Source organism: Saimiri boliviensis, chromosome 12 (genome assembly GCF_048565385.1).
Source record: "Saimiri boliviensis isolate mSaiBol1 chromosome 12, mSaiBol1.pri, whole genome shotgun sequence".
In the NCBI taxonomy this organism is placed as follows: domain Eukaryota; kingdom Metazoa; phylum Chordata; class Mammalia; order Primates; family Cebidae; genus Saimiri; species Saimiri boliviensis.
Genome location: NC_133460.1, coordinates 18,593,819 through 18,619,371, shown reverse-complemented (window position 1 = coordinate 18,619,371; position 25,553 = coordinate 18,593,819). Strand labels below are relative to the sequence as shown.

The 25,553-nt window shown below is 44.3% G+C and overlaps 1 protein-coding gene across 4 annotated transcripts in view; it reads right to left on the bottom strand.

Moving 5' to 3' along the window:
• DNAH3 (dynein axonemal heavy chain 3) overlaps positions 1–25,509 on the bottom strand; it is a 213,900-nt gene extending 188,391 nt beyond the window's left edge. For 3 of the 4 annotated variants that reach the window (XR_012512758.1, XM_074381955.1, XM_074381956.1), the window contains exons 1-8: positions 22,023–25,509; positions 18,570–18,993; positions 12,385–12,489; positions 11,134–11,359; positions 7,306–7,378; positions 6,561–6,732; positions 3,105–3,294; positions 852–1,047 (exon numbers count right to left, since the gene is read on the bottom strand). Coding sequence is in view for 3 of the 4 variants with exons in the window: in XM_074381955.1 (XP_074238056.1) it covers positions 852–1,047; positions 3,105–3,294; positions 6,561–6,732; positions 7,306–7,378; positions 11,134–11,359; positions 12,385–12,489; positions 18,570–18,599 (992 nt within the window). In the remaining variant the exon portion in view is untranslated. The remainder of the gene's footprint in view (positions 1–851; positions 1,048–3,104; positions 3,295–6,560; positions 6,733–7,305; positions 7,379–11,133; positions 11,360–12,384; positions 12,490–18,569; positions 18,994–22,022) is intronic. The other variant, XM_074381954.1, reaches the window with a different exon arrangement.
• Between the last annotated feature and the right edge of the window lie 44 nt (positions 25,510–25,553).

Sequence of the window (25,553 nt, the reverse complement as noted above, 5' to 3'; positions counted from 1 at the left end):
CCTAGAATTTTGAGAGGCTGAGTTGGGAGGCTTGCTTGAACTCAGGAGTTCGAGACAAGCCTGGGCAATGTGGTGAAACCCTGTCTCTATCAAGAAATACAAAAAATTAGCCGAGTGTGGTGGCATGCCTCTGTGGTCCCAGCTACTTGGGAGACTGAGCTGGGAGGACTGCTCACACCTGGGATGAGAAGGTTGCAGTGAACTGGGACTGTGCCACTGAACTCCAGCCTGGGTGACAAGGTCAGACTCATCTTAAAAAAAAAAAAAAAAAAAAAAAAAGGAATAAAACCCAAGCCCCCAAACACCTCATAGGCTAGAGGGAGAAAAATAAGTAAATGTTCTACTATAACTGAGGGTGACGTCGTAATGGAGGTAATGCCAAATTAACAATTACTGGGTGCTTAGGTTATATTAGATACTGTTTCAAATACTTTAAATGTGTTATTTATTCCTCTTATCAATCCTATGAAGTGGAAACTCTTCTTAACATGATTGCAAATTTAGAGATAAAGAAAGCAAGGCACAGAAAAGTGATGTGACACACATACATGTCTGTGAAGCAGCAGAGCCAGGAGTTAGACCTGAACAGGCTGGTTCCAAGTCTGTGCAACTAAGCAGGATTCTCCAGTGCTTAGAGACAGGGACGGGGTGCCCTGGAGACACAAAGGAGGGACACGCAAGCCTGCAAGGAGAAGTGTTACTTACAGTTCACGTGCACATTTGGCCTAGGATCTTTTTCCCTTTCTTCTCTGTACTGGCAGGGCTACTCCCACTGTGCACAGCAGAACAGGTTTGCTTACACGTGGATGCAATAAAGAAAGGGAATGAAAAAAAGAGAAGGGACTTCTTACTCTGCAAACCACAGCTCTTTCAGGCTGAGCATCATGGGGTTCACCGTGTGCAGATGCTCCTCGTTCCACTTCTTGGCGCTCCTGTAGACACTGTGCCAGGGCACAGGGGCCCGGATCACTCTTTGAGGGAACAAGCGGGGGATGCTCTCAATAAAGAGCCGTTTTCTCTCCGTGGGGTCCAAGAGGATGTAATCAACTACAACCAGAAAGGACAAACACCTGGTTATTAAGCTCTAAGGTTTGTGATCTTAGCTTCAACTCTTTCTTTTTTTTTTTTTTTTAAATATAGAGATGGGGTCTCACTATGCTGGCCAGGTTGGTCTCAAACTCCTGGGCTCAAGTGATTCTCCCACCTCTGCCTCCCAAAGTGCTGGGATTACAGGCATGAGTTATTATGCCTGGCCTTAGCTTCAACTCTATTTTTTTTTTTTTTTTGAGATAGAGTCTCACTCTGTCCTAGGCTGGAGTACAGTGGTACGATCTCGGCTCACTGCAACCTCCACCTCTGCCTCCCAGGTTCAAGCAATTCTCCTGCCTCAGCCTCCAGAGTAGTTGGAGGTATTACAGGTGACTGCCACCACACTCAGCTAATTTTTTGTATTTTTAGTAGAGACAGGGTTTTGCCATATTGGCCAGGTTGGTCTCAAAATCCTGACCTCAGGTGATCTGCCCACCTTGGCCTCCCAAAGGGCTACGATTACAGGCATGATCTAGCATACCTGGTTTTAGCTTCAACTCGTAGAATGTAAATGAGCCTCTGTCCATTTGCAAGGTCACAGGTAATCCCGAGGGTAAAACTCAACTGAGGAAGCTTCACTCTAGGTGTTTGTTTTCTGAGGATATTTTTTTTTTTTTTTTTTTTTTGTGAGATGGAGTTTCGCTCTTGTTACCCAGCCTGGAGTGCAATGGCGTGATCTCAGCTCACCGCAACCTCCGCCCCCTGGATTCAGGCAATTCTTCTGCCTCAGCCTCCTGAGTAGCTGGGATTACAGGCATGCGCCACCATGCCCAGCTAATTTTTTGTGTTTTTAGTAGAGACGGGGTTTCACCATGTTGACCAGGATGGTCTCGATCTCTTGACCTTGTGATCCGCCCGCCTCGGCCTCCCAACGTGCTGGGATTATAGGCTTGAGCCACCGCGCCCGGCCTTCTGAGGATATTTTACAGGAAGGAGGAGTGTGACTTCACAGTGTGGAGCACTTAGAACCTGGGGTTGAGCCTTGGTAGGATGTCTAGTATCATGCATGACAATGAAATAGGATTTGCTGGTAGCTCATTAGTCACTGATTGCTTTCTCACACCAAAATAGATGCACGTATCAAAAACCCCACAATGGATGATATCATCCATTACACTTACAAATAGAAATTTAGAGGCCAAATGTTTTACATACTAAGAAAGATTGGTAGAAAGTTTCTTAGAAGTAATGGTGCTAGTTCAAAAAGAATGAGTAACAGGCCAGGCGCCATGGCTCACACCTGTAATCCCAGCACTTTGGGAGGCTGCAGTCGGCAGATCACTTGAGGTCATGAATTTGAGACTAGCCTGGCCAACATGGCAAAACCCCATCTCTACTAAAAATACAAAAATTAGCTGGGTGTGGTGGTGCACAGCTGTAATCTCAGCTACTTGGGAGGCTGAGGCAGGAGAATTGCTTGAACCCAGGGGGCGGAGGTTTCGGTGAGCCAAGATCACACCACTGCCTATAATCCCAGCACTTTGGGAGGCCGAGGCAGGAGGATCTCTTGAGTCCAGGACGTTTGAGACAAGCCTGGGCAACATAGGATAGCCTGTAACTAAAAAAAAAAAAAAAAAAAAAATTGTTTTAAATTTTGCAAATGTAGAATCTCAGGGCCCAGGTTCAGATCTACTGAATCAGAATCTGCATTTTGATAAGATCTGCAGGTTACGTGAATGCACGTTAATGTGTGAAATGCTAGCGTAGACATCAGTGATGGTAGAGGGTTGGGGGAATTTGAATTAAAGAGTAAACGATGTTTTGGGTATTTCCAGCGGAACCAGGGTGGCAAACAACAAAGCGAGAAGAAAGAAGGTGCCTTCCAGGCCAGGCACAGTGCCTCATGCCTGTAATCCCCTCACTTTGGGAGGCTGAGAATGGAGGCTGGCTTGAGCCCAGAAGATCCAGACCAGCCTGAGCAACAAAGCAAGACCCTGTCTCTATGAAAATAAAAATTTTTTAAAGTGCCCTCTACATAGAAGCTCCCCAGCCCCCTTTATGCCCGCCAGCCTTACCGATGCTTTTCATGAGGCTACTGTAATAGTCATTCTCCTTCTCCTGCATGAGGACCACCATCAGGGGCTCCAGGAAGGGACTTGTCAGCAGCTTGTTAGAAATCAGCTTTGAAATCCGAACCATCACTTCACCCTCCTCAGGGGCAATCATGTCTTTGCGGATTCCATTCGTCAGATAGTAATAGTATCTCTTCCATAAACAAACCACCAGCAAGAAAATTGTCATGAATGGATCACGGGATCACCTGTCCTGCCCATCAGTGGCCAAGAGACCCCACTCATACAGCATTCATCCATATCCTTCACTTTCTGTAACCATGCACCCTGGGCCTGTCGCTTCACACTCATGGCAACGAGGTCACTGGCAAATTCTCCCCAGGACTTCAGAAGAATCAACCAAAGCCAGAGAGATGTCAGTGGGGTATAAGGGAAGATCTGTCAAATGCCACTCAGATAAGAAGAGTGGAGTGTGAGTGCAGAGACCAGGGATGGAAGAGGCATATCTGGTGATCTTTAAAAAGAGGAATGACAAGCTCCTAAAATGGCCTCTAATCATTCATCTGAACAGTAATAATCTCCTACAAAGCACTTTGATCCTGTGGCTTATAGTTGTCAGTGTGGAAAAATATTCCCAAAGTTCAAGATACATGATGTTTCTTTCTTTTTTTTGAGACAGAATTTCACTTTTGTTGCCCAGGCTAGAGTGTAGTGGTACAATCTCAGCTCACTACAACCTCTGCCTCCTGGGTTCAGGTGATTTTCCAGCCTCAGCCTCCCAAGTAGCTGGGACTACAGGCATATACCAAGGCACCTGGCTAATTTTTGTATTTTTAGTAGAGACGGGGTTTTACCGTGTTGGCCAGGTTGGTCTTGGAACTCCTGACCTCAGGTGATCTGCCTGCCTCAGCCTCCCAAAGTGCTGGAATTATAGGCATGAACCAATGCACCCAGCAGATAGTTCTTCTTATCCAAGCACAGGCTTTTAAGTTTTGAAAGCAACATAAACACACAAATGAAACAAAAATGGCCAATGGGACCTGGTGACTTCAGGAAATTTTGTTTATTTGGGTTTGCCTCTGAGCTGCTGGATGGCTGAGTGGCTCTAGGAATCACTAATTTAAGATAGAAGAGAGGCATAGAGTGTGAGGAAAGGGCTTGAAGCCCATTTTTAAATTTCAGTGCCAGATCAGAAGAGGTTGCTGGCCAGGTGCGGTGGCTCCCGCGTGTGATTTCAGCATATTGTGAGGCCGAAGCGGGTGGATCACCTCAGGTCAGGAGTTCGACACCAGGCTGGCCAACATCGTGAAACCCCATCTCTAACAAAAATACAAAAATTAGCCAGGTGGGGTGGTGCACACTTGTAATCTCAGCTACTTGGGAGGCTGAGACAGCAGAATCACTTGAACCCAGGAAGCGAAGTTTACAGTGAAGCAAGATTGCGCCACTGCATTCAAGCCTGGGTGACAGAGCGAGACTCTGTCTAAAAAAAGAAGAGTTTGCTGCCACCTCTTTGTTACCCTCACCTCTCTCCAAAATTAGTAAAAGCAGCTGCTAACAGGGGAGTATTGCGAAGCTTTTCTGATTTTAAGAACTGTCTGGGTTCAGGCGGGGGTAAAAAGTGCTTGTTAAAATACATATTCCCAGGTCCCTCCTCAGGCATTTAGGGTGTTTAACAAGCACCCCAGGTGATCCTGATCTTCAGGCAAGTTTGTGAAATGGTGCACAGGTCGTAAGAACACAGAGACTTTGGTAACGGCCAGACCTGGGTTAAGTCCTAGTTTTGTCTCTTACCCTGCAGCCCTTAGCACATTGCGTGATCAGTCTATGCTCCACTTTCCACAAGTGGACAGTAGAGATAATCACAGAACCGAGGTCTTGAGTAGGGTCAAGCAGCTAGAGGGTTTAGCATGGAATTTTGCCAGTAGCATGTACTCACTGTGAGTTTTTGTTAATCATTTTATCATATACCCCGAACCCACAAGACATTTGCTCTAAAGTTTTGTTGTTCTTTTAAGAATGAGTTGGAAACTCAAACATCTACCTGGAGCCAGGTAGGTAATGTTAAGAAGTGAAAGTTGGCTATACCTAAGAGAATAATAAGGAATGGTGGGAACTGTGATGAACTGAGGAGTGGATTTCTCATCTAAAGGAGGTAGCTACTGCTTAGCACCAAGTATTTTAGCTTTCTCAAGAGAAGTTGGAAAATGTCGCTTATGTGAAACTTTCCTCATTCTCTCTTTCTTTTGAGATAGGATCTTGCTCTGTTGCCCAGGCTGGAGTACAGTGGCATGATCATAGCTGGGATACCTGAGGTGTCAGAGAAGGGGACCAAGGGTAGGTCGTCTTGTCCTAGAAAGGGTTGTGAATTCCTCTCCCTACCTTTTTTTTTTTTTTTTTTTTTTTTTTGAGACAGGGTCTCACTCTGCTGCCCAAACTGGAGTGCAGTAGCATAGTAATAGCTCACTGCAGCCTCAGTTTCCTGGGGACAAGCAATTCTTTCACCTCAGCCTACTAAGCAGCTGGGACCACAGATGGATGGTACCATGCCCAGCTAATTTTTATAGATGAGGTTTCTCCGTGTTTCCCAGGTTGGTCTTGAGATCCTGGGCTCAAGTGATCCTCCCTCCTCCTCCTCCTCCTAAAGTGCTGGGATTACAGGCATGAGCCACCATGCCCAGACACCTCATTCTTTCTTTCTTTTTTTTGAGGCAGAGTCTCGCTCTGTCACCCAGGCTGGAGTGCAGTGGCTTGATCTCGGCTCACTGCAACCTTCACCTCCCAGGTTCAAGAAATTTTCCTGCCTCAGCCTCCCGAGTAGCTGAAAGTACAGGTGACCACCACCATGCCAGGCTAATTTTTTTGTATTTTCAGTAGAGATGGTGTTTGACCATGTTGGCCAGGCTGGCTTTGAACTCCTGACCTCAAGTGATCTGCCCACCTCAGCCCTCCAAAGTGCTGAGATTACAGGAGCTAGCCACCATGCCCAGCCACCTCATTTTCAAAACACATCTACAGGCCCAATTCAGCCTTATGATAGAGATCCCACATAAAATATGGGATGCTTTGGGATATACTTATACTAAGAAGTTATTCATTATCTAAAATTGAATTTAACTACATGTCCCATTTTTTGCCTTGCAAAATCTGGCACCTCTAGCCTATGGGTCACCATTTTTAAAACCCATGTTCTAAAAGGACCAAAGGTATCAATTCCCATCACTTACTAGGATAGAGAACATGCCCACACATATACTCTCTCTCTCTCTCTCTCACACACACACACACACACACACGCACACAATCACATGCCCTCTTCAGTAGCCTGTCTTGGGTCTAGACTTTGGTGTTTTTCAAACATTTCCCAGATGATTCTGCTGTTCTCCCTGAATTTAGAATCACTGAGATGCCAAGAATATTACTCAGCAAACTGAGGGAAAGAGGGCAACAAGAACATACCTCCAGGTCCGATTCAGAGGGCTTGCTTTCTTTACTTTCTATTTCCATCTCCTTCTGTAACATGACATCGATCTGCTGTTCTGGACTCATTGGTCTGCTTCCAGGGAGCGTCAAAGATGTCTTTACCTCCTTCATGGGTGGGAAGGTTGACGTTTTGCAGGCCAACTTGATCCTGAAAAGTAGTCACAGCTCAGTCCTTGGTGTGTGGTTCTCCAGAGAGGTGCTGTGGTGTTATCTATACTTTCTCTAGCCTGATGAATGTGGTTCTGCCATAGAAGCCCCTCGCCTCTGTGTCATCTAATGGCAGGTGTGTATACTTCAATGATGTCCCTAATGACTGAACACCTCATAGGTATTTTAGCATGTGTTCAGTTGGCTTATTTTTGTTTACAATCTCAAAAAGCCTGGCCAACATGATGAAACCCTATCTCTACTAAAAATACAAAAATTAGCATGTACCTGTAATTCCAGCTACTCAGAAGACTGAGGCAGGAGAATTGCTTGAATCTGGGAGGTGGAGGTTGCAGTGAGTTGAGATTGTACACTGCACTCCAGCCTGGGCAACAGAGCAAGACTCCATCTCAAAAAAAAATTTTTTTTGATTGAGGCGATTGGTGGATAAAAACATGATTATCTGGGAATGCTTTGAAACCACGAAGCAGAGAGTGTGGCTTTAGTGAGACCACATCCTTCTTCTGTTCAGCCCACTGTCCTTCCTTCTCTGGTGCCCACAGTGACATCTTACCCAGTGGACTCTTCTTTGTTTCTGTAGGAAAACTTCATTTTCTTCATCATGGGCTCTAAGGAGCTTTTATTTGCTGAAAGAATGGAGAAGAAAGACATAGTGATGGCAGTGGCCTTGAGCCCATCTCTACTAAAAAATATAAAAATTAGCCGGGCATGGTGGCAAGCACCTGTAGTCCCAGCTACTCAGGAGGCTAAAGCAGGAAGACTTGCTTGAACTTGGGAGCCAGAGGTTGCAGTAAGCCAAGATTGCACTACTGCATTCTAGCCCGATTGATAGAGCAAGACTCTGTCTTAAACAATAATAATAATAATAATAATAATAATAATAATAATAATCAATAATAAAATAATAAAGTAAAATAAAAATAAACAGTATATTTATTTTTAAAAGAAAGTCTGACCACAGGGACATGACTTTGGAACAATCTAGGAGCACTCTAAGGGAGGTGGAAATGATATGGTGTGATGAGACAGAAGGTGTGGGCTCAGGTCCCGCATGCATCACTGATTACCTGTGTGATCCTGAAGAACTGGCTTCATCACTCTGGACCTCAGCTTCCTCAACCATAAAGTGGGTATGTGCATATTTTCCATTCATCCATACATTTGGCAAGAATTAATAACTGCCGATTTCACATGCTCTCCAATACCGTATGCTCTATTTTATAAACACCCATTGTATTTCTGTTTAATGTTTCTCTTTAAGTAGACTTAAGTAGATTTAAACTTAGTACATTTGGCCTGGCACAGTGGCTCACGTCTGTAATTCCAGTACTTTGGGAGGCCGAGGCAGGTGGATCACCTGAGGTCAGGAGTTCAAGACCAGCCTGCCCAACATGGCAAAACCCCATCTCTACTAAAAAATATAAAAATTAGCCAGGCATGGTGGTGAGCACCTGTAGTCCCAGGTACTCGGGAGGCTGAGACAGGGAGAATTGCTTGAACCTGGGAGCTGGAGGTGGCTGTGAGCCAATATTGCACTACTGCACTCTAGCCTGAGTCATCGAGCAAGACTCTGTTTCAAATAATAATAACAATAATAAAGAAAGAAAAATAAAAATAAACAGTATGTTTATTTGTAAAAGAAATTTTATATTATTATCACAAATAGAAAAACAGTAAGTATATATTTATTGCAAGTAGAAAAAACAATGTAATTTGCAATAAATAGAAGGTAGCTATCAATTCAATAAGTGATATAAAAACTATATTAAACTTTAGCTAGATATTACTTGCTAAAGTGTCTATGAACTGCTCAAAATAGTCTAAACATAACAATAATTTTAAAAAATCTTTTTTTTTTTTTGAGACAGGGTCTCGCTCTGTTGCTTGTGCTGGAGTGCAGCGGCACGAGTTCAACTCCCTGCAACCTCGACCTCTCAGGCTCAAGTGATCCTCCCACCACAGCCTCCTGTAGCTGGTACAGGTGCATGCCACCACACCCAGCTAATTTTCCTATATTTTGTAGAGACAGGGTTTTGTCATGTTGCCCAGGCTGGTCTCCAACTCCTGGGCTCAAGCAATTCTCTCAATAAACTCAATAATCGAGGGATAGATTTACAAAATGGAAATAGTACAGAAAAACAATATTGCTCCAAAATAAATTTTTAAGATCCTACAAGTACACATGTATTTTAATGAATAATAAGCAGAAATCAACTCAAGCAAGGACATGAATAACAGACACCAGTGCCGCTCTGAAGAAAGCATCTTAGTACTTTATACTCAAAGACTCTGGCTTGCCTAGGCATTAGCTCTAGTTCTTCACAGATATTAATAATTTTGGACTAAGAAAATTATTAAAGACTACTACAGCCTGAATGCTAATGTCTTGTCAAAATTTGTATGTTGAAACTTAATCTCCAGCATGATGGTATTTGGAGGTGGGACCCTTGGGAGGTGATTAGGTCATAAGGGCTCCATCTTATGAATGAGATTGTGCCTTTATAAAAGAAACACCAAAAAGATCCGTCACCCCTTCTCCCATGTGAGCACACAGCAAAAAGATAAAGAAGACAGCTATCTATAAATCAGGAAGAGGACCCTCACCATACATCGAATCTGTCAGTACCTTGATCTTGGACTTTACAGCCCCCAAAACCATAAGATTGTTTATAAGCCACTCAGTTTATGACACTTTGCTGTAACAGCCCAAAACAAACTAAGACAATGACCATGAAATTAGTAATTACAGCAGCAAACTTAAGGTTCTGTGTATCATGATCTTGAACATTTGGGCATTAATTATTTGCCGCATATCCTAAAAGCAGGAACATGCAAAGGCAGCATCCTAGAGACTATGTGTGTATATGTAACACACAAATAACACTGGTAAGAACCTCTTGGAAAAAAAAATCCTCCAGGTGATATTGAAAGGACTATGACAATAAGAATGGAATCAGAATTTGGAGAAGGGAGATAGAAAACCATAAACCAAATTAGAATATTTGAAATAGATATTGTCATGAGCTAAAACACACTCATTAACATGAAAAACTCAAGACTGAACAGAGTTAAGGAGAAAATTAGTGAACTGGAAGATGTAATTGAGAAACTCACCCAAATGTGGCACAGAGAGAAAAATGAAAACTATGAAAATGAGTTTGAGACAAAGAGTAGATTAAGAGTGCCAACATATGTCCAGCAAAAATTACTAAAGGATACCTTTATGCAGATTATGTATGCTTGGTGGAAATTAAATTAATACATACAAGGTGCTGTGGTAAGCAGCTTCTAAGATGGCCCCCAATGATCTCCATTTCCTGGTAACACCCCTTTGTTGTGTAATCCTCTCCCATTGAATGTAAGATAGAACTAGTGACTCCTAATGAACAGAATATGGCAAAAGTGATAGGCTGTCACTTCTAAGATTAAGTTCCAAAAAGACTATGGGTTCTCTCTTGCTGGCGCTCTCTCACTCTCTCGCTCGCTCTCTCTCTCTCTCTTTCTCTCTCTCTCCCTCTCTCCCTCTTTCCCTCTCCCCCTCCCTCCCTTCCCCAACTCTAAGGGAAATCAGAAGCCATGTTGTGAGTTGTTCTAGGGGAGAGGCTCATGTAGCAAGAAACTGATGTCTATGGCCAACAGCCAGCAAGGACCTGATGACATGAGTAAGCTTGGAAGAGGATCCTTCCCTAGTTGCCTTTAGATGATGGTGGCCATGGTGTATGCCTTGATTGCACCCTAGTGAGGGGCCCTGAGCCAGCACTACAAATTAAGCCATGTCCACATTCCTGCCCCACTGAAATTGTAAGATAATAAATACGGGTTGTTTTAAGCCACAGAGTTTTGGAGCAACTTATCATGCAGCAATCAACAACACAAGTACATAGAACAGTGCCTGGTAAACGGTCTATAAATGTTAGCCATTGCAATCACTTCCGTTTCATAGATAAGGAGGAGAGTGAGGCTTTGCAAAGTTCTCCAAAGTTAGGTGCAGCAAAAGGGGAGCCAGGATCAGAACCCAGGAGTAAATATTTCACTCCAGGCTGGATGCGGTGGCTCATGCCTGTAATCCCAGCACTTTGGGAGGCTGAGGCAGGCGGATCATCTGAGGTCAGGAGTTTGAGAACAGCCTGGTCAACATAGTGAAACTCCATCTTTACTAAAAATACAAAAAAATTAGCCAGGTGTGGTGGCACACACCTGTAGTCCAAGCTACTCAGGAGGCTGAGGCAGGAGAATCACTTGAACCTTGGAGGTGGAGGTTGCAGTGAGCTGAGATTGCACCACTGCACTCTAGCCTGGGTGACAGAGTGAGGCTCCAACTTAAAAATAAAAAATCACTCCAAAGCCCCATTCTGCAAGGGCATAACACTGCCATAAGTACCTGACGATGGCAGCCCCTGACTGGTCCTGTCCCTAGGGATGTTGATGGTGGCCGGTTGATAGACTTTCAGCAGGTCTTTCAGCTTCAGGTCCTGGGCCATCAAGGAGTAGTTGTTGGCGATGGAATCACTGGGTCCACGGTGGTGCTGCTGCTCTTTGAAGGGTACAGCCAAGGTCCATGATGTGCGCTGCATCAAGGGCGGGTAAAAGCTGTGTGACATGACAGTCTACAAGGGAAGAGGTGCAGAGTGAGACACAACGAGGAACATCTCTCGATGAGCCTGGGCTTTACTCACACAGAGGCTCATGAGAGTTCCAAATGCCTTTGACATACCCTAGCTTGGCTGTGATTAATACATTTTAAACAATCCTGCCAACTCTGTTTTGCCCTCCCTGAGCTATGCAGGGCATTCTGTTCTGAGAACTTTGTAGTCTGAGACACATGGCATCTTTGTAACCAATTTTCTGAGAAACAGGGCCCACTGGCCCATACATCCTGTACCTGCAACTGTGTAACTGCCTACCTCACATCCTGAGTGAAAAACAACTTTAAACAGAATTTTGTTGTTAGGCACCACCACCCCTTCCCCTAACCTGCTCCTTCTGCTTCTGTAATAATCTGCTTACTGCCCCCGACCCTAAACTGATATAAAAATATTGACCGCCCTTTGTTCTGGGCCAAGAGGTTTGAGCTCTAGCTGACTCTCGGACACCGGCCATTAAAGCAGACTCTCAACAAACTCAGAGCATGGCATTTCTGTTTAAACTTGCTTGGGCATAACACCTTATGCTGTGTTTTTGCCTTCTGCACATTCAGTGGAAAGATTTTCTGAACAAATACCAATTATACTCCACTGACCATTGTGAGCATGATTTCTGATGTCAGAGATAATAGCTTGCATTCACCAGTAACTATGAGGCAGGTAATTGACATCTCTGGTCTTTATTCCTTACGGACATGACTACAAGTAGGTACCCTCATTTTACAATGAAACATGCAGAAGTTCAGAGAGTGTAAATAACACAGCAGATCAGTGGATGGCCAGATTCTAACTCACCTTTGACAATGGTATAGCTCTCTCCCCTACACTGCTGCAACCTCTTCTTGGGGCAAAAGTGACCAAATACTAATCTGACTTGTCAGATCTGTTTGACTCCCTGCCCCCAACAAGTATCTGTCAAATACCAAGAGAAGTAGGGTACGCTCTTCACCTCATCACCCTCAACTGAGCTGGGAGCCAGGTGTGCATACCTGATAGAGTCCAGATGGTTCCTCGTTAGCAGAAGCAGGCAGAGGTGGCAGCTCTGGCTGCCTCTGGGAGTGGCTCATGTGATGTATGGAGTCACTTTTGGCAATCTGTGGGACATGGGAACAAAGCCACCCTTCAGAAATTAGGGAAGATTTGCAAGCCTCTGAGTTGGTTAGGACTAAAGAGCCCCAGGAAAGGTTTTAGGCCCAGAGTTCTGCCCACAAAACACCCCTCTTATTCCCATCCATTATGTATGTTTCATTTATCGTATCACTTTGGGAGGCCACGGCGGGTGGATCACCTGAGATCAGGAGTTCAAGAACAGCCTGGCCAATATGGTGAAACGCTGTCTCTACTAAAACTACAAAAATTAGCTGGGCCGGTGGCATGCACCTGTAGTCCCAGCTACTCAGGAGGCTGAGACAGGAGAATTACTTGAACCTGGGAGGTGGAGGTTGCAGTGAGCTGAGATCGCACTCAGATGTTTTGAAGTGTATACAGATCATAGCGTGACTAAATCTAGTTAACATATACATTACCTTGCATGGTTATTATCTTTGCAGTGAGAATACATCAACTCTCATAGCATTGTTCAAGAATACAATATATTGTTAATTAGTCACCATGCTGTACGATAGATCTCTTGAACTTATTCCTTTCATCTAACTGAAATTTTGTATCCTATGACTATCTCCCCAACCCTTCCACTCCTGTTTTTTTTTTTTTTGTTTTTTTTTTGAGATGGAGTCTTGCTGTGTCGCCCAGGCTGGAGTGCAGTGGCACTATCTCAGCTGGTCTTGAACTCCTGATCTCAGGTGATCCACCCGCCTCAGCCTCCGGTAGTGCTGGGATTACAGGCGTGAGCCACTGCACCTGGCCCCTGCTTCATTTGTTAATCATCCAGTGTCTCCTCCTCAGATTCCCTTCTATGAGCAAATTTGGATATTTTTACCCCATGGAAGAGCCCAAATTCTGAGGACATCCCCAGTACCCTACCCTCAAGTATAATTAAAGGAGGTGACTTTAAAAAAATAGACTCTTGCATTTCCTTTCCTTTTTTTTTTTTTGAAACAGAATCTCACTCTGTCACCCAGGCTGGAGTGCAATGGCATGATCTCAGCTCACTGCAACCTCTGCCTCCTGCGTTCAAGCAATCCTCCTGCCTCAGCCTCCCAAGTAGCTGGGATTACAGGTGCCTACCACCACATCCAGCTAATTTTTGTATTTTTAGTAGAGATGGGTTTTCACCATCTTAGTCAGGGAGGTCTCAAACTCCTGACCTCTGTTGATCCACCCACCTCAATCTCCCAAAGTGCTGGGATTACAGGAGTGAGCCACGCCCCCCCCCCCAACCTGGGTGGACTCTTGCATTTTCACATGTACAAAATTCCAAAGAGAAATTCACTCAGGCAGTGACACTGAATTTTCTGTGTATTTAACACATACATGAGGAACTCTTTGTGCTTCCTGTGAAAAGGAAAAGTATTATTTCAACACTGTGGATGTTGAGTCCTCCATTCCAACCAGTGAGTGCATACTCTGGAGTGAGCCTCAGGTAAGGGTAAATTATGGTTTCCATGGTCACTCTCAGATCCCAAGTGCCCCTCTACCTATCCTGAGCAGAGATGAAGGTGATTGTATTATTGAATGAGACCACACATGGTTGTGTCTTTTTTGTTTGTTTGTTTGTTTGTTTTGAGATAGAGTCTTTCTGTGTTGCCAGGCTGTAGTACAGTGGCACAATCTCAGTCACGGAGGGTAGGGTACTGGTGATCTTGGCTCACTGCAACTTCCATCTCCCAGGTTCAAGCAATTCCCCTGCCTCAACCTCCTGAGTAGCTGGGACTACAGGCGTGTGCCACCTCTCTCAGCTAATTTTTTATATTTTAGTAAATATGGGGTTTCACCATGGCCAGGATGGTCTTGATCTCCTGACCTCCTGATGCACCCACCTTGGCCTCCCAAAGTGCTGGGATTACAGGCGTGAGCCACTGTGCCTGGCCAAGATCACATATGGTCGTGTCCTAAGACTCAGCCCCTATATGCAAACAACCACTTCACCTGGGGCTAGTGATGGAGAAACTGCAATGTGTTCCAACACTGGAAGAAAAACCGTTGGCCCGGACTTATTGAGAGGTGCTGCTGTTCAGCACTTTAAAGGTGATTTGAGGGATTTTCCAGGGCAACTTTGGCTCTCTGTGATTTTCACCTTAGGCAATGACTTTGGACTTAACTCCTAGATAAGATGAGCCAACATTGTATCAATGTGATTTATTTGGGTGTGCAAATTATGACATGCAAGATCATTGATGGGGGTGGGATGGGGCAGAGACATACGACACAGTTATTAGCTGCCTCCCCTACCTCTAACCCCTTACAGATGACTCAAATTAACCATTATTATCTCTCCTGGAGCACCTGCCTCATTAAATAGCAACAAAAACAACAATAACAGCAGCAATAATATCTACCATTATTCCAAACAGTTATATGTCAGGTACTGTACAACCTTATGAGATTGTTTTCTAGCTGAAGAAAGTGAGGCTGAGAAGATAGGTAACACATCCCAGCCACATAATTGGCTGGCTTGCCTTCTAAGTCAGTAACTTTTTTTTTTTTTTTTTTTTTTTGAGACCAAGTTTTGCTCTGTTTCCCAGGCTGGAGTGCAGTGGCACGATCTCAGCTTACTGCAACTGCAACCTCTACCCCCTGGGTTCAAGCGATTCTTCTGCCTCAGCCTCCCTAGTGGCTGAGATTACAGTTGCATGCCACCACGCCCTGCTAACTTTTATATTTTTAGTAGAGACATGGTTTAGACATGGGATTACAGGAGTGAGCCACCATGCCCAGCCAGTCAATGTCTTTTAAATACACATCCTTCTGCATCCCAACACTTTGCAAATGGCAAGGATCACTTACATGGCTAATTACTTTAGGAAGATTGTAGACCTCAAAATTCAACAAAAACATGCAAGCTCATAAACAAAGATATATACTGAGACTCAGATCTTCAAAACCATAGAATGGGTTCACTGATCTAATAATAGCCTAGTTCAATGGTTTTCAAAAATTGCGGCATATCAGATTCTCCAATGGAACTGTATTAAAAATAGAAATGTTTGAGCCCTACCTCAAATATGATGCATTTGAGAACCACTGACCTTGTTGTTTTCATCTTACAAAATCTGCCATGTTGTTTTAAATCACTGTCTGACTTTCTGCTCTTGACGTCAATTTTAAGAATCTGAGAATTTACCAATTATCTCCAAGAGCTCTCTCTTTCACCTCTGAAGTTAATAGCAGATCTGCACTGATGGGATTAACAAAATGGAAAAATCCCAGCATCCATCTGAAAGAAATCTAGTTATCCAAAGCAGGTACTATACTACCCAAGGAAGATTTTGGCTACAGTATTTTCAGAGAGATGAAGGCATTCATGATTTCTTTCAGGATCCAAGATATAAGACATATATCGATTGATAAGTTAGGTTAAAAAGATTTGGCGGTCAGTGGAAATGTTTCCTTTGGCCTAGATTTTAAATCTGTTTCAAATAAAAATCTTCATTAAAACAGCAACAAGCAAACACCATGCCATTAGAACATCTTGAGTGGGTTATAACAAGAGTGGGAATGAGAAGGTAACAAAAAGAAAAGAAAAGAAAAAAGAAGGAAAGGAAAGAGGGAAGGGAAGAGGAGGGGAGGGAAACAATTCTGACCCTCTGCAGTCCAGCAGGATGTTAACATTCAGGAGGTGTCTTGGCCTTTTTGCTTCTGAAAATTTCAGCCATGACATCAATTGGGAATTTCCTCGTCCCAGCAAAAGAAAAGAGGAATACGGCCCTATGAACATTGCTGGCTGCTACAGTTTGGATATGTGTCCCCTCCAAATCTCATGGTATAATGCGATCCCCAGTGTTGGAAGTGAGGCCTAGTGGGAGGTGTCTGGGTCATGGAGGCAGATCCCTCATGAAGGGCTTGGTGCTGTCCTCATGGTAATGAGAGGGTGGGATCTTGTTTTGTTCATTTACATGAGACCTGGTTGTTGAAAAGAGCCTGGTATTTCTCTTGCTTCCACTCTGGTCATGTGGTATGCCTGCTCCTGCTTCAAATTCCACCATGATTGTAAGCTTCCTGAAGCCTCACCAGGAGTAGATGCCACCAATATGCTTCTTGTACAGTCTGCCGAACTGTGAGCCAAAATAAACCTCTTTTCTTTATAAATTCTCCAGCCTCAAGTATTTCTTTATAGCAACGTGAAGCAGACTAATATACTGGCTCTACTCCAATTTTAGTCCATGCTATAGAGTGGGGTTCATCCTAGCCCCTGGCTGCAGGGCAAGGCATGTGACACAGGTCTGACATCAAAATACTCCTTCCTCCAAAATGCAGTGATTGGTCAGGGATAAGCACATGACTCAAGCTGGACTGATCAAAGTGTTTCCTAACACTTTCACTAGAGCTCTCTGAGTCCACCGCTCTTTCTGTCCGGAGAAGAAGGCACTCTCTTTTCATTAGGGTCACTAGCTGTGGGATGTTTGTGACCAGATATCTCATCGGCATTTTTCCCTTATGTAAGGGGAATTCTGCCTTAGAATGAAGCCAATATAAAAGAAAGCAGAGCCACTAGAAGGAAAAAGACTCTCAATGGCATCAATTGAATCCCTTGATCCAACTTGAACTTCTTGATTTCTTGAGCCCAGAGATTCTTTTGAGTTTGAGCCAGATTGAATTATGTTTATGTTTATACTGAGAAATGATCAACCAAGGGATAGCTATACAGCCAGCTGAATCAGTAATGGAGTGCTAAGGTCAGAGAACAGAGTTACTGCATTATGCAAATTGACAGATATACTGTTCTTGGGATAATGAAGAAAGCAAACCATGAGCATTTTGCAGAACACAATGGAAAGAAGGAGAAACTCTGTAGAAACAAATTAAACTGAGCTATGTCATAGGCACAGACTAAAACAAATACACAAACAGTCGTAAGTATGCTGATAGCAGAAAGCATCCCAGTCCATGGAACAGGAAGACATGGGGCACACACAAGATCAGCAGGTCTAGGCATCAATCTTAGAATGGAACAAAAAGAGTTTTCTTGGCTCTACCTGGCTAAGAATCCTCTGTGGTACCTTCAAGAGGAGATGGAGATTCTCATAAGAACTAGCTGGTTGTGAAAAACTGTCAAAAACATGAATGCTTGGCCAGGCATGATGGCGCATGTCTATAATCCCAACACTTTGGGAGGCTGAGGCAGGTAGATCACTTGAGGCCAAGAGTTGGAGACCAGCCTGGCCAACATGGAGATACCCCGAGTCTACTAAAAATACAATAATTAGCTGGGCATGGTGGTGCACACCTGTAGTTCCAGCTACTCAGGAGACCCTGGAGGCAGAGGCTTCAGTGAGTGAAGATCATGCCAATGCACTCCAGCCTGGGTGACAGAGAGAGACTCTGTCTCAAAAAAAAAGAAATTAATGCTTAAATTTTCTCTTTGGTAAATTTCAAGGAGGTTTCATTTCAGAGCATATTGGCTTAATTATTATCTACAACTCCACTTTAGTTTTATAAAGTTTGAATTTAAAATGTTCCTCTGGACACTTTCCTGAATGGCAGGCTGGTGATTCAAAAGAGATACAACAGAGATTCTAGAACCCAGATTGAGTAGAAGTGTCACTTTAGGCAACTTATTTCTGATTGTATGCACATTCTTCACAGAGGCAGTTCCCAAATGTTCATCTGAGGACCTGCTACACCAGAATCACTCCTGTCTTATATAAAAATATAGATTCCAGGGCCTCACTCCAAATCTTCTGGACCAGAATCTAGGATGGGGGACCAAGACTCTATGTTTTTAAGATGTTTCCCAGAATATTCTAATGTGCAGCCATAGTCAAAGACCAATGGATGGAATATATGGTCTGATGGGTTTGAAAGGGAAGGAAAAGGAAGAATGGGTGTTTATTCCTGAATTTTTCACAGCAAAACTTGAAGATTTCCAAAAGTCTCATTCAGCAAAATATGATATTTCAAAGGAGAAAACATAAAAAATGTGATGAATATGCTTGTTCAGTCAACGGCATCTAACTTGCCAATTGGCCTATGATCAAAATATCCCTCTTCCCACATATTTCCAACACATTAAAAATACAGGTAAAAAAAGAAAAGTCTTAAAATTCACACCTACCTTCTGAGATGAGCAATCCATGTCATTCATGGTGTCCACCCTAATTGTAGCTATTTTTAAAAAAATGAATAAAGAGCTCTCAGTTTCTCCAGGGCTGTGCCTCTCACCATCCAGTTGCTCTGAAATTCACACTTCCTTAAAGCATAATGGGGATGACACCAACAATGGAACTTTCCAGATATTCTGAAAGCTCTGTTCATGTGGCTGCCTCTCTGAGGTCATAGAGTTTGAAAGGCCACCTGAGGAGTTCCCTTGTAGAAGAGGAGAGAAAGGGAAGCTAGAGATAAGGACACAGCACTGGGTTTCTGCTGGGCTTTTAGCTCTGGTTCTTACTTCTCCAGCAGTGGCCACACTTCCTTTCCCTTGAGTGGCTTCTCTCTTGGAAATTTTCCAGAAACACATTGAGTTCACTGCAGAGGAAAGACTGAAGGAGAGTTACATATTAATACAGAGAAGAGAGAGGACTCACCCCTCCAAACAACACCCTGGCAGCCTGTCCTGTTCTCCCTCCTCCTTCCTGGGCTCTAACACTGGCAGTGATTGTAAGCAGACTCTAGGCACAGTAACCAAGTCTCGGCGTCTGTTGCTAAGGGAAGGAGGGGACTCTGCAGTGCCTATATACAAGACTGGGCATGATCTAGCTCTATGAACTGGTGTCACCCTTTGCTGGAGGCTCAGGTGGGCAGCAGGAAGTGTTGGTGATGGAAGAGAAGATGGGAGCATGTTTAGCAATGTTCCAGGAGTAGCAGAAGCAGCAGCAATAAAAGACCTTTGGAGAAGTCTAAAAGCACCGAGTATGGTGGTTAAGTTCTTGGGATCTACGGTTGGAGAGGTCAGACTTCAGATCCTACTCTCATTAATTAGCTGTGTGGCTTGGGCAAGTTGCTTAATCTCTCCAAGTGTCCTTTCTGTCTGTAAAATGGCAATAACATGAGTCCCTACTTCATAGGTTTGCTTTGGAGAGTTAACAGGGTGACGTGTACAGAGTGATTTGCATATAGTAGAAGCATAACCAATTGATCCCAGTTTGCCTGGGCTTTTTCCAGTTTTTCCCCATTTTAACACTAAGTCCTGCATCCTGGAGGCATTGCAGTCCTGAGCAAACTTGGATAGTTTGATCATCCAACAATGGATGCTCTATAAATGTTGCAGCTAACATCAATATTACAAAAAACACAGAAATAGATGTGTACATAATCATAAGTAACAATATTAGCTGCCACCCAAATATTCAAAACCATGTTCCATGGTTGCTGTGATGTTCTCTAAAAACCAAGGTGGATTTAACGAGTTTTTTATGCTTGCATATCTGTTTTATTTTTCATTCAATTTTCCCCCAAAACACCATGATATTCCCATTTTAAGGATAAGGAATCAAAACTGATAGATATGGGCTGGACATGGTGGCTCACGCCTATAATACCAGCACTTTGGGAGGCTGAGGTGGGTGGATCACTTGAGGTCAGGAGTTCGGGACCAGCCTAACCAACATGGTGAAACCCCATCTCTACTAAAAGTAAAAAATTAGCAGAGCATGGTGGCAGGCACCTGCAATCCCAGCTACTTGAGAGGCTAAAGCAGAAGAATCACTTGAACCTGGGAGGGAGGTTGCAGTGAGCTGAGATCGTGCCACTGCACTCCAGTCTGGGCAGTAAGAGCAAAACTCCATCTAAAAACAAAAACAAAAACAAAACTGAGAAATATGTAATTTTCCTAAGTCATCTCGACTCATAAGTAGCATTGATATAATTGAAACCCATCCTGATGACTCCAAGTTCATTGCTCTGTCCAGAACACAAACATTTCTGAGATCCTATGAAGAGCATTGTATAGCACCAAGTAATTCCATTTTCCTTCTTGTCCCACTCCTTCCTCAAAGTTGGGATTTCCATCCTTTCAGAATAACCCTGATCTTCTCCATTTTTTATATTGTGCTCTTTATCATAAAGTATATATGTGATTGCAAATAGCCTTTGAATAAATGAGACAGTTGGAGCGCTGGAGACTCTGGTTTAGACAGAAATAGGGAGATGATCAGGGCTCCTATACTGGGTATGAAATCCCATGTCCAACCAAAAACAGCAACTGTAATCCAATGAAGTGAAAAATTAGAATAAGGCTGGGCGAGGTGGCTAACGCCTGTAATTCCAGCACTTTGGGAGGCCAAGGCGGGTGGATCACCTGAGGTCAGGAGTTTGAAACCAACCTGGCCAACATGGCGAAACCCTGTCTCTACTAAAAATACAAAAAATTAGCTGGGTGTGGTGGTGGGCACCTGTAATCCCAGCTTTTTGGGATGCTGAGGCAGGGGAATTGCATGAACACAGGAGGCAGAGATTGCAGTGAACTGAGATCATACCATTGCACTCCAACCTGAGTGACACAGCGAGACTCTGTCTCAAAAAAAAAAGAAAAAAGAAAAAATTAGAATGGGCATGATGTGGAGCTAACGGACCGTACGGCCTGTGTGTGAGTAGGAGGCATGCTGCCGTCTGAAATTTAGTGTTCTTTAAGTCTACTTACGTTCAAAACTATCAAAACAATAATAATGGTTTCCACCTATTGAGCATATACTATCTTCCGAGACTGCTGGTAAGCACTTAATAAACATCATGTCTTTGAATCGTCTCAACAACCTAGACTACTAATATTATCACAAGTTTTATGGTTGAGGAAACTGATACACTAAACTAGCTTGCCCATAGTCACACAGCTAGGTCAGCAGGAAAGTTTGAACTTGATTATGAAATATGTTCCATGGCTTCAACCAAAGACCTACATGTAATCTGAGGAAAGATGAAAAATAAATAAAATATCTGCCAAAGAGAATGAAAGTGCCTTCCCCCAGGCCACCTCATCTGTATGAGGATTGTTTGTCGTCTGACAACTTTCTGTTGGATAATTCTTAAGAAAGGATATAGGCTTCAAGTTTCGTCTCCTCCTCCTCCTCTCCTTCCCCCTACTTCTCCTCCTTCATCTACTCCTCCTCCTCCTTTTGAGATGGGAGTCATACTCTGTTGCCTAGGCTGGAGTCCAGTGGTACAATCTTGGCTCACTGCAACCTCTGCCTCCTGAGTTCAAGTTATTCTCTTGCCTCAGCCTCCCCAGTAGCTGGGATTACAGGCATGCGCCAACACACTCAGCTTATTTTTGTATTTTTAGTAAAGATAGGGTTTCACCATGTTGGCCAGACTAGTCTTGAATCCTGATCTCAAGTGATGTACCTGCCTTAGCCTCCCACAGTGCTGGGATTACAGGCATGAGCCACTGCACCCCACCTCCCTTCTCAATCTGTTCAACTCCAAGTGCACACAGCTGCCAGACAAAACACAAGGTGCCCAGTTAATTAGAATTTCAGTTAAGCAATTTTTCAGGTAAAAGAAGGTTTCAGTATAAGCATGTCCCATTCAATACATAGGCTGTACATGAACTAAAAAGTTACCCGATATTTACCTGAAATTCAGATTTAATTGAGTGTCCTGTGTTTTTATTTGCCAAATCTACCCACATGGGGAGCAGAGGTCAGCGAGGTTTCGACTTGTCCCCAAGGTGCTCTGGTTGCAGTGAAGGCCGCCTTCCGTGTTGCAGCCGCCAACTTCGCATTGCATTCTCACATGGTGGAAAGAGGGTAAGAGAGCTCTCTGGGATCTATTTCATTTTATTTTATTTCACTTTAATGAGCCAGGGTCTCGCTTTGTTGCCCAGGCTGGAGTGCAGGGGCGTGATCTCAGCTCACTGTAGCCTCGACTGCCTGGGCTCAAAAAAATCCTCCTGCCTCAGCCTCCCAAGTAGCTGGGACTATAGGCATGTGCCACTATGCCTGGCTATCTTTTGTGTTTTTAGTTGAGATGAGGTTTCACCATGTTGCCCAGGCTGGTCTCAAACTTCTGAACTCAAGCAATTCACCCACTTCGGCCTCTCAGAGTGCTGGAATTTTTGTGCATTGCTTATTCAGAGGCTGGTGTTCCTGGCATTTCTTTCCTGAGGCCTAAAATAGTTGTTTAAGCAGAGCAAGAGTTTCAATCCTTAGGGGCTACTATAGCAAAGTACCAAAGTCTAGGCCGCTTATAAACAATAGACATTTATTTCTCACTGCTCTGAAGGCTGGAAGCTCACAATCAGGGTGCCAGCGTGGTCTGGTTCCCATAAAGGCTTCCTTCTCTGTTGCAGGCTGCCAACTTCTCATTATATCCTCACATGGTGGAAAGAGGGTAAGAGAGCTCTTTGGAATCTATTTTATTTTAATGAGCCAGGGTTTTGCTTTGTTGCCCAGGCTGGAGTGCAGTGGCATGATCTCAGCTCACTGCAGCCTCGACTGCCTGGGCTCAAGAGATCCTCCTGCCTCAGCCTCCCAAGTAGCTGAGACTACAGGCATCTGCCACTATGCCCAGCTAACTTTTGTATTTTTAGTAGAGGCAGGTTTCACCATGTTGCCCAGGCTGGTCTCAAACTCCTAGACTCAAGAAATCCACCCACCTTGGCCTCCCAAAGTGCTGGGATTATAGGTGTGAGCCACTGCATCCGGCCAACTGGGATCTCTTTTATAAAGGCACTAATTCCATTTAGGAAGTCTTCACCTTCATGACCTGATCACCTCCCAAAGGCCCCATGCCTAATCCCATCACATTGGGTGTTAGGATTTCAACATCTGGATTTTAGAGGAACAAAATATTCAGTCCATTGTAGCAAGTCTTTGGGAAGACACAGGAGATGCTGCACATGGATTCGTTTTACCCAACCATTGCATGTTCCTTGAGAGCCAAGTCCTGATGCTATGAAGAGATTCTAGGATCCCAACCCTGAAGGAACACATGATGAGGTGGAGGAAGCAGCTGTCACACAAGGAAAATCAAAACTCTGCTGGCTCAGCAAAAATGCCAGAAGTGGGAGGAATTCAAAGATTCACACAGATACCCCTAGATGGCACCCTTAAACAAAAATCCCAGTGGAAACCCCAATTCGGATTTCCAACATCCATCCAGGGAAAATACACACACACACACACACACACACAATCTTTTCCCAGGGAACACACACACACACACACACACACACACACACAAACTATCTTTTCCTGGGTGAGGAACCCATCATTTTGCAGCTGAACAAAGTGCATGAAGCCAAACATGATAGGTTGAAACTTCAGAATTTAAGGACTCTTGTCTGTCCTATACCCACCATTAGCTCTTCTTTTTTGCTGTTGTGGAAGAATTACGGCAGGATTCTTTGATTTATCATCATCATCGTCATGATCATCATCATCAACCATCATCCCAAGCCTATTTCTCTATCCATTAGCCTGATTGTTTCCAGAAATATTAGGTAGTAGATGTAGTAATACCAGCAAATATTTCTGAGCCCCTACTTTAGGTGCTAAGTTCTTGACAGTCACTTTTGCACCAGTCCTCACTACCACCCTGTGACTGCTTCTCTCTCTCTCTTTTTTTTTTTTGAGACAGAGTCTCACTCAGTCGCCCAGGCTGGAGTGCAGTGACATGATCTCAGCTCACTGCAACCTCCACCTTCCGGGTTCAAGCGATTTTTCTGCCTCAGTCTCCTGAGTAGCTGGGATTATGAGTGGGTGGCACCATGCCCAGCTAGTTTTTGTATTTTTAGTAGAGGCAGAGTTTCGCCATGTTGACCAGGCTGGTGTGGAACTCCTGGCCTCAAGTGATCCACCAACTTTGCCCTCCCAAAGTGCTGGGATTATAGGTGTGAACCACTGTGTTCTGTCAGCTTTTCTTTATCTAAAGACTTATTCTCCAGGTTGCTATGGCCACAGGCACAGAGGAGGGGTCGGTCAACACAGGTCCCTGTCTGGAAAGTGGCTGAGACCTGTGCAACAGCAGACCAGTGGTTGGGCTTATCCTTCTCCCTAATTTATGGTTGAAGCCATCGTTCAGAGAGGTTACTGGGTCACATAGTAAGTTACCAGTGGTTCTCAACTCGGGATGATAGGGCTTCCCAGGGGACACTTGACAATATTTTGAGACATAACTGGAGGTGGGGGGTTCTTGTAACTGGCATCTAATGGGAAGAGGCCAGGATGTTGCTAAACATTCTACAATGCACCGCTCAGAAACACAGAATTATCCTACCCCAAAGGTCAATAGCTTACTATTGAGAAACCTTACTCTAAGATTTGGGGCCAGGTGAAACACGGGTTCCTGCTCCAACTTGGATCCTTACAAACTGAGGAATTTAGGAGGATCTATCTTGTCTTTCTCAGCCTGGATTTTTTTTTCATCTGTAAAATGGAGATACTAATCTAATCCATCTGGAAGGATCTCACTAGCTTATGACATTTGCATTTGAGGAGTCATGGTTAAAAACCTCCAGCCAGAGGCCCAGAGCCGTGGCTCACGCTTGTAATCCCAACACTTTGGGAGGCTGACGCGGGTGGATCACAACGTCAGGAGTACTAGACCAACCTGGCCAATATGGTGAAACCCGTCTCTACCAAAAATACCAAAAAATTAGCTGGGCGTGGTGGGGCATGCCTGTGATCCCAGCTACTTGGGAGGCTGAGGCAGAATTGCTTGCGTCCGGTAAGCGGAGGTTGCAGCGAGCCTAGACGGCGCTACTGCGCTCCACCCTGGGTGACAGAGCGAGCCTCCGACTCAAAACAAAAACAAAAAACAAAACTTCCAGCCAGGGTGGTACTTCATCATGTGTGTGTCTTGAGCTCCAGCGACGTTCCAGAGCATCTGGTTTTGGGTATACAGGAGGGGAAACCCTGAGACCCTTCGAAAACTCACTCTCGGCGGCCAGTCTGCCTGTCCTGAAGGTGGTCTGAGCGTTCTTCAAGCCCGGAGTGTGGGAAGGGACACTCTCTGAGCCTCAGTTTCCTCATCTGTCAACCTCTCCGGGCTTGTCCCAGGGGCTCCGAAAGCCGGTGTGTGGAGCGCGCTTTCCATAGGCCTGGGCGCCGGGCCTTGACGCGCCTTTACCGGGTCCTTCCGGCCGCGGGCGGGGCGAGCCCCG